Below are 9745 nucleotides of genomic sequence, written 5' to 3' on the forward strand. Positions count from 1 at the left end.
ACAAGTCATACTGAATCCTCTAAGACAGTTAAAGATGAATAAGAGAATAGAAAAGATACGACAAAGTCTTTGATCACGCTATCAGAGTGACAGAGGGTCGCCCAGCAATCTGTCAGAGGCCCCAAATTCTGCAAACTTCAGGGGTTTTTAGCCCCGCGACAGCAGGGGCTCTATGGATCGCACTGTCAGTCACCACTTTATGGGTCACGTGGGCGAAAGTGCACTGCAGGGAGTTAGACTGCAGACTCTCAATCGGGAGACCGGAGTTCGATTCCCGGCAGGAATGAACATTCAATGTCGTGGGGCTGTTAGACTCTTAGTCTTGTTGTACCATAAAACCACAATGCCTACGTGACCACAGTCCATGCTTTGTCTCACTCTGTCTGCTGGAAACTTAACCCCCCTGCTTGTATCACTCTCAGTGCAGCCCATTGGCCAAACCACCTGGGTGACTATTGCGCATCCCCCCAGTGGTAGTATAGACTTTACCCCTTTAAGGATAAGCACTGAAGACAATGTTTGTGTGGTCGAGGAGTTCATGTCTGTGTTGATATGATAAACAAGTCTGAACATGTAGCTGGAAAGCAACAGGTCTTAAATCTGGTCACAACACTGCTCCTGAGCCTTCAGAGCGGCCTGCCTCAGAATGATCTGGAAAAGAAAGGAAAAAATACTTCAACAGCCATAAACCCGAACCCTAACCCAAAGCCAAAAAAAGGCGTAGACTCATACCAGGTGTGATTAAGAGAGGCCAGCATGCGCAGCATGAAAGATGCTGGGACAGTGATGGTGTTCTTGGTCTCCTCCAACATCAGCTCATTACGGCAGATCACCTGGACCAGTATAAGTAACAACATTTACCTTTACATGGGAGAATGTGTGGAAGTTTGGACCATGACATGAAATTTGTTAGACAGCAGTAGATCTGGACTTGGATACCAATGGACCAAAAATCAAAATACTTGTTTTTGAGTTAATTTCAGGCTGTGTGTCGGCTACACCACCATATAAACATGGTCATAATTCTTCACTTGTGTAAACTATCTCACCTCTTCAGCCAGCTTTCTGTCAAACGATGGCACCTCTTCCATAGGGGACCACATCTTGATGTTGTAATCTATTCCAGAAGTGGCAAGAACTAAAAATGGAACAGAAATAGGTAAAGTCAGCCTGCAATGAAAATAACCAACATTGCCAATGATAAATGAAATGTGATCTGTTGTAGATAATAGCCTATGGATTTGTCCGCAATGAGGCATCTAAATCAAGGCAGAAACGGGCCCATCAACCAGATTTAACCCTGCCCATATTAATAATTAAGGTTCCGGAGATATGTACTGTGACAGGGGGGACAAAGCCCCCTGCCACTCGGACATGAGAGCTCTGCTGCTCCACCGACATAGAACCTGTATCACAGCCAGCACTCGCCCCACCCAGCGCCGGTTCAGCACCATGGCCAGCATCTGCTTCACCAGGCCTCCCAGGAGAGAGAGGCAGAGTCCTGCCAACACTCCCACCTGTGAGCCAGGTCATGCAGCTGTGGCGTATCAGCGATCATTATGGTGGCCAACAAGAGGAGCTGCAGGGCCAGATTAGGGAGAGCCATAGACAAGTCTGCACTGCTCCGCTTTACCAACCTTCTTTTTATCTCATTACAGACGTACTTATATAACCCTGAGGAACATTAAGGCTGCCACAGGAAGACTGTGCAGCCCGTTCCACCTCCCTCTTCCCCGCTCATCTCTTCTCTGGCCTGGCTCCCTCGCACAGCCCTACACTGACACACAGAACTTCCCCGGTTCCCTCCGCTCACCTCCACACACCGCAAACCCTTGGTTCTGTGTTGCTAAATAAAGTACCGCAGTGAGGGTTTTGTGTTTAAAGGCCTGTGTCCCTGTGAGTGTGTTTTCCGCAGGTACTATCCCCACGTCACAGTATGCATATATAAAGATACACACATTATAACATCTCTTAGTAAAAGAAATGTATAACTTAAAACTTAACACCACAACTGACTAATTCGGGATGCACTTTCAAAACAGACAACCGTGAACAGAGTAACTTTTTTTTTTTAACATACCAAAGGGACAACCCCCTACACTAATGCTCCAAAGTTTTTATTGGCCACAATACAATAATGACACACACAGAAAACAAATCAAATTCAAGCCACAGGTAGGCCTGGGACTACCCAGACTCATAGAACAGAGCTTTGGGCAGCCGGGAGGAAATGGAGAAAACGATCTCGCATCATGACCTTCTCTTCTCCAACTTCACCTCTGCTGTGTCAGCAGCAAAGACTTCCTTCTTCATTACTGAAATCCACTCATCCGCCTCCAACCCCAGTGAACTGTTTTCCACTTTCTCCTCCCTCCTCAACCCACCCTCCCCTCCCCCTGCCTCTTCCCTCTCAGCTGATGATTTTGTCACCTACTTTGCTAAGAAGGTGGATGACATCAGCTGTTCTTTCCATCACACTAAAAGTAGTATTTCTTACTCCAGACTATTTCTTTCTCTGCCCCTTGTCTCCGGGCTTGCTTCCTTCTCTCCCCTCTCCCCAGAAGATGTCCTCACATTTGTCAGGTCCAACCAAGCCACCACCTGCCCCCCCCCGATCGTATCCCTTCAACTTTTCTCCAAACCATCTGTACCGACATCATTCCTTTCCTCACTACCTTTATCAATTCTTCCATGTCCTCAGAGCTTGTTCAGGTTGCTCTAAAGACTGCCAGAGTCAAGCCTCTACTTAAGAAATCTTCCTGCTGCTATCCATAACTACAGACATGTATCTCTTCTCTCCTTTCTATCCGAAACCCTTGAGCGAGCAGTTTCCAATCAACTCTCTCTCTATCTCTCCCAGAATGACCTCCTGGACCTACTTCAATCCGGTTTCAAGGCTTCTCACTCTACCGTGACTGCTCTCCTTGCTGTCACAGAGGCTCTTCACACTGTCACCATCCTATCTAATCTGGGCATTACTGGATCTGCACACTCCTGGTTCGCATCCTATATGGCCAACTGCTCATACCAGGTCTCATGAGCCCCTTTCACACATGAAACCTGCAAAAGTGCCAGATTAAGTTTTCCGATAAAGGTAGCAGTTTCTGTTGTTCACACAAGACATGCCTTTCCACTTTTTTAACATAATGCTACTATTCACACAATACTGGCAATACCATTAAATTCCACTGTTGTTATATCCTGGAAATTACATTTAACCGTTGGAGTCACCACAGTTTGAAAACACGGCGGGTTAATCTCTCTATCTGTCAATTAAAATTACAATAACAATTTCCCATTTGGCAGATGCTTTTATCCAAAGCGACGTACACATGAGATTTTAATACAACACAAGCAAGGATCTAGTCAGGAGAGAACGAGAGTAAGTGCCATAAAGCTAAGTTCTAGTCCGACAGGACATAGGTGCCACGAGGCAGTGCACAGAGGCAATGCATAGAGTACATAGAGGCAGATAAAGATTTTTTTTTTTTTAAGCAATTACACAGTCCATCAGGTGAGAAGGTGTTCGCTAAAGAGCTGGGTCTTTAGCCTTTTCTTAAAGATCGAGAGGGACTCTGCGGATCGAACAGAGTTTGGTAACTCATTCCACCACCGAGGAACCACAGAAGAGAAGAGTCTGGATAGAGACTTAGGACCTTGTTGTGGTGGCAGCACCAGGCGCAGCTCATTGGCAGAGCATAGTGAGCGGGAGGGAGCGTAGATCTGAATGAGGGAGTTCAGGTAGGTGGGAGCCGTTTTGGTTGCTGCTTTGTAGGCGAGCATCAAGGACTTGAACTTGATGCGGGCAGCAACTGGGAGCCAGTGGAGGGATATGAACAGCGGAGTGACGTGTGCTGTTTTGGGCTGGTTAAAGACCAGACGCGCTGCCGCGTTCTGGATCATCTGCAGAGGTTTGAGCGTACATGCCAGGAGCCCTGCCAGTACGGAGTTGCAGTAGTCAAGGCGTGATATTACAAGAGCCTGTACTAGGAGTTGTGCTGCATGTTCAGACAGGTAGGGTCTAATTTTCCTGTTGTACAGGGCAAATCGACATGACCGAGCAACAGAAGCCACATGCTCCTTAAAGGTTAGCTGGTCATCAATCATGACACCCAAGTTTCGGGCAGACTTTGTGGGAATGAGCTGAGCTGATTCGAGCTGGATACTGATCTGTTGTTGTATAGAGGGACTGGCTGGGATGACAAGGAGCTCAGTCTTTGATAGGTTAAGCTGAAGGTGGCGTTCCTTCATCCATGCCGAGATATTGGCAAGGCATGCCGATATCCGTGCCGAGACTGTGGGGTCTTCTAGCGGGAACGATAGGAAGAGCTGGGTGTCATTAGCATATGAATGGTATGAGAAGCCATGTGAGCAGATGACTGCACCAAGTGAGGTGATGTATATTGAAAAGAGAAGGGGTCCAAGCACTGTGGACAAGCAGTGCGATTTAGACACTTCCCCCCTCCAAGACACTCTAAAAGATCTCCCTAAGAGGTAGGACTCAAACCAACGGAGAGCAGATCCTGAGAAGCCAAGCTCAGCAAGTGTGGAGAGGAGGATTTGGTGGTTAACCGTGTCAAAGGCAGCCGACAAGGTCTAGCAACATTAGAACAGAGGACTGACCGGCAGCTCTAGCTGATCGCAGTGTTTCCACTACAGACAAGAGCGCAGTCTTGGTAGAGTGTCCGCGTTTGAAGCCAGACTGGTTAGGATCATACAGGTTGTTCTCAGAAAGGAATTAAGAGACTTGATTAAAGACTCATGTGCACTCAAGTATCTTGGAAAAGAAGGGGAGGAGTGAAACCGGCCTGTAATTTTCAACCTGAGATGGGTTGAGTATAGGTTTCTTTAGCAGCGGGGTAACCCGAGCTTGCTTAACACACCCGTGGGCAACACACCCGTTGTAAGTGAGGAGTTGATGATGTTTGTGACTGCAGGGATGAGTGTGGGCGAAACGGCCTGCTTGGAGACTTGCTCCTCGGTAAGATGGGAAAATGAGAGTGAGGCCCTGTTAGCTGGCGGCGGCACACTGAGCTGGTCAGGCTCAGAGAACTGATTACTGATGGCAGAAACCTTATCAGTAAAGAAGGAGGCGAAGATGTCAGCAGTGAGCAAAGTTGACGGTGGAGGTAGTGGAGGAGTGTGTTAAAAGCTTCTTCTTTGGTGATGCTGATTTTGTCATGAAAATAAGTGGTCCTGGCAGTTTTTAAATGGGAGGAGAATGTTGAGGACTGATAGTCACTGTGGCCATCTCTGGATTTGCGCCATTTCCTCTCAGCCGCTCTGAGCCCCGCCCGTTGCTCTCTGATGACGGTGAGCCATGGACTAGGGGTGGGGGGGTGGGGGGGGTGTTACGAGCAGGTTTGGATGAGAGGGGGCAGAGATTGTTTAGAGAGGAGGCTAGCGAGGAGCAAAGTGTGTCTGTAGCCTCATTGACGTGGAGTGAGGAGAATTCATTTTGAGGAGGCATGGTAGCTGAGACCTCATTGGAAAGCTGAGCCGGTGTGAGGGAACGGAGGTTTCGTCGGAAAGAGACCATTTGCGGCGGAATGTGAGGATGTTGTGTGCATGTTTGGTCAGTGTATTTTTCTGGTTATTCTATTAACAACAGAAATTAAAAAATGCCCCAAATGGATGCACGCACACAAAGAGAGAGAGAGAGAGACATTCACGATTTTCACAACTCCGTCTTTTTATTTTGATGTCATGTTCTTTAGTGATGCAATGCTTGTCTGAATGAGCTAGAATCCACAACAGAATCTATTTAAACTGTTAAACCCCCCAAAAAACTATAAAACACAGGGTATAATGAACTGCGCCACGTCCTTCCCCATAAAACACACAGACAGAAATGGATAATTTCTCTTCCACAGGACAGGTTATTGGGAATCAGCCTGTCATACTACAACTCGGTATGTTTAAGGCAACATGGTCCTGACTCTTCAGGCCTAACAAAAGCTAACAAAAACGGCACAACTGAATAAGGGAAAATGATACTTATTTCTGTATTTCTCATATAGCGACGTATCAGTGTTAATACAGCTCAAAAGGTGCAAGTTTATCGTTTCAGTCAGTAACGTTATCACAACAAACTGTTTAACACATCAGGGGAAAATGTGCGCTGACCTCAACTAAGCCATAATGATACTGATAATGATTTTGAACATGTCTAAATTCTGAACATACCTGAGTGACGGCAATGCTGACATGAACATGAACATTCATTTTTAACACGTCCGTCTTCATAAAGGCTAATCTGAGCGACTGTTCAGGCCTGTAGCCTATTCCATATTTTTATTTAGAAAAATGAGCATGTCCACATGGTTGGGATGAAGATGGGAGTGCAGTCTGTTTACAATAAGTCCTGCAGTGGAAAACACCCTCTCTGATGGCACAGACATTGTGGGCACACACAAGTATGCACTTGCTAATTTTGCCAGTCGGGGATATTTGTTTTCGTTGGTTTTCCACCAGTCCATGGGATCGATGTGGAGGGGTGGGCACTTGTCCTGGCAATACTGGTTTAGTTCAGTAGTTGTGTCCGTTGTTTCCACATTGTAATCAAACAAACAGGACTGCGATGGCAGAGGCACTTCGTGTTTTTTTGGGCAACAGCTCAGTTTCATCTGATTCAACTGCGACCATCTCTTCCACGCCCTCGGAGCTGCTCGAGAGGAGATCGCACACCTTTGCCTGCACAGCAAGTTTAACTTCATCAGTTGTGAACTTCAGGTGTTTGTGCCTCGGATCCAGGAAGGATGTGATGTATGCAACCTTGCGAGCGCTGCCGACATCTGCAGGTGCAAGTCGCCGCTCCAGTGAAGCAGACACAGTGTGCTTGAATTGAGACACTTTGCGTGACTCTTCCTAGGTTTCTTTGAGGTGTTTTGACAGAAGAGCTGCTGTAACCGGGTAAACCATGGAGATGGATACTCCGGATTCTCCACACAATGCAGTAGTAGCACATTTCAGTGAGTGAAGCACAGGTATGAGCTCCTCCATAACACCCCAGCTATCATCTGTTAATTCGAGGGTTCGTGCATCTGATAGTTTGGTGAACGCTCTGTCTGACAAGACTGCAGATGCTGCCCATCTATGCTCAAGTAGTCGCTGGAACATGTCATGAATAGAATTCCACCTTGTTCGGCAGTACTGCACTAATTTTTGCTCAGGCAAGCTCTGAAGTTGTTGCTTTTGTTTCAACGCTTGTGTTGCAGTTGTACTGTGATGGAAATGAGAAACAAGACGACTGGCCGATGCAACCACATGGTTTATGTGTTGAAGCTTGAATCTGTCGTTTATAGCGAGTTGGAGTGAATGTGCAAAACAAGGCTGAGAGTCCCATTCCAGGCGTTCAGTGTTGGCTAGCACCATGTTGCTAGCGTTGTCATGTACGCATGCTGTGACTTTTCCGTTTATTCCCCAGTGTTCAGTAGCGGTGGAGAGCACATTTGCCAGGTTTTCAGCAGTATGCCGCTCTGGCATTGCTTTGGTCTGCAGAACAGCACTCTGTATTTCCCAGTTGAGTATGTAATGACAGGTGACCGTTACATACGATTCAGTTGTAAGTGCTGTCCATGAATCTGTGGTCAGAGACAGTTTTTCAACACTCGTTAACCGAGTGCGCAGCTCACTTGCATTATCATCATATAGTTTCTCCAGTCTTGCGGTAATGGATTTTCTTGATGGGACCATAAACTCGGGCTCAACAAATGCCATCAAACTTCGAAAACCCTCGCCTTCAACAAAGCTGATGGGAAGCATGTCTTTCGCTATCATCTTTGAGATGAGGGCCGTTGTTTGCTCTGCACGTCTATCATCAAATTTACTTCGTCTGGTGACAAAGCTAGCCATTGTTGATTGTTGATGTGTGGATGGGTCCCCACCGTCTGCTGGGTGCTTCGCTCTCAAATGACTGTGCATAGTTGTTGACTTGTGATATGCTAGCTTTACCTGGCAGAGTTTGCACTGCACCTCATTTTCGTTTATTTTTTCAAAGGAGTTCCACACATAACTTTTTGACGTCTGCAGTAGTCTTTGCATGTTTACTGTTTGTAGGCTACAGTAGCATCTAGCCTATGTCACAGCGCTGTAGGAAATGCTATACTGCCCTCGTGCGGAAGGCGCCGGTAAAAACAAGGGATAATATACTTTTTAGACAAGACAATAGTCGCATAAACTATTCAATTTTTTATAATTTAATGACTATTCGAAAATTTGAAAATCATGACCCATCCCTAGCTTGCATCAAATTTAAGACACTGGTACTCGCCTGCAGGGCAGTACATCAGACTGCCCTTCCCTATCTACAATCACTAGTTAGGTTCCGCGAACCCCCTCAATCGCTACATGGGCTCAGAAGTTGCTCATCACCGTTGCGATCCCTGGCACCACAATGGTGGAACGAGCTCCCCCCTTCTGTCAGAACGGCTGAATCATTACCCATCTTTCTCCAGAGACTGAAGATACATCTCTTCAGGTTACACCTGGACCCCACTTGAACTAACCTATCATGTAACAATCTTCTTCCCCTTTAAAAAAAAAAAAAAAAAAAAAAAAAACTCTGATTCTACAAATGCTACTTATTCTTATTAAAAGGCTTAGCTGGTGAAGACTGTGATATACAGTTGGTTTCACTACTGTTGACAAAATGCACTTAATGTAAGTCGCTTTGGACAAAAGCGTCTGCTAAATGACGTAATGTAATGTAAGGCTATTGTTTTTGATGCACAGATGCTCAACCGTTCTCCTATACCATGTACGCCTGTCTCCTCCTATAATTTTAATTCCTCCGCTGCCAGTAGGTTCTCCAATGCTTATACAACAGCCCCCCAACAGCATTATTGAGAATTGTCCTCCCCCCTATCACTTGAGCACACAGGAGCTGATCTCCTTTTTCAACAGCACCTCTTCAACCCTTCTTGACTGTATTACTCCCCTGAAATATAGAACAACTAAATCCATAGCCTCACCCTGCCTAAATAACACTCCATAAGAGCCATAAGGAGAGAGTGTAGCACAGATCATGAGGCAGACAAATCCTTCCCAGTCCCTTTACTTTCTTTTCATATTTTTTCTCTTCATTATTTCACTATTTCTTATTATATTTTCCTAGAACTGATTTTCGGTTTTAAGCAATTTAACAATAAAGGTTGTTTAGAGTTCACAAGAAATCAGGTTGATAAGAAATATTCCATACCAAACACACAATCATGTCTTCTGCCCCCCCTCCCTAGCCCCTTGCTGCCACTTGCGAGAGAGCATAGGCTCTGAGCTATCCACACCAAGCACACATCAGTTACCGGACCGTGCCAGTCCAACCAACTACTCACGAGGTTCATAGGGGTGCGGCTGCAGACAGTTGACCACGTGGTTATCAGCCTCAAGTAGCATCACGTGCTGTCCACTGGCTCGGTCCCAGATGAAGATGTGGCCGCAGTCTGAGCCGCTCATAACAAACTGATCCCCCCAGAAGCATGACTCTTTGGTCTAAAACCCCCCAAAAAAAAAATCATTCCCATTTTCATTCCAAAATGAGGGAGCCATCATTTGATGTGACACATACTTTAACAAAATGATTTCTGTCACAAGGTGAATCTCACTAGTCAATGTCATTGAAGTTATTAAAAATCTTTAGCACTTTAGGTCTTATAACATTTTTGAAGATGTTGCGAAACACCTACTTTAAAATGATTTTTGTCATGAGATACATTGACTAGTGAGATACTAGTCAATGTCATTGGAT

The 9745-nt window shown here is 45.8% G+C and overlaps 1 protein-coding gene across 1 annotated transcript; it reads right to left on the bottom strand.

The window, feature by feature from the left end:
- Positions 1-523: 523 nt before the first annotated feature.
- On the bottom strand, positions 524-9463 carry LOC139914729 (DDB1- and CUL4-associated factor 6-like). The gene is made up of 4 exons (XM_071903113.1): positions 9333-9463; positions 1050-1138; positions 733-833; positions 524-651 (listed from the first exon to the last, which is right to left on the bottom strand). Coding segments are annotated over exons 1-4 (312 nt in total). The 5' UTR covers positions 9454-9463; the 3' UTR covers positions 524-650.
- Positions 9464-9745: the final 282 nt, after the last annotated feature.

This window comes from Centroberyx gerrardi, chromosome 21, assembly GCF_048128805.1.
Source record: "Centroberyx gerrardi isolate f3 chromosome 21, fCenGer3.hap1.cur.20231027, whole genome shotgun sequence".
Taxonomy (NCBI): Eukaryota; Metazoa; Chordata; class Actinopteri; order Beryciformes; family Berycidae; genus Centroberyx; species Centroberyx gerrardi.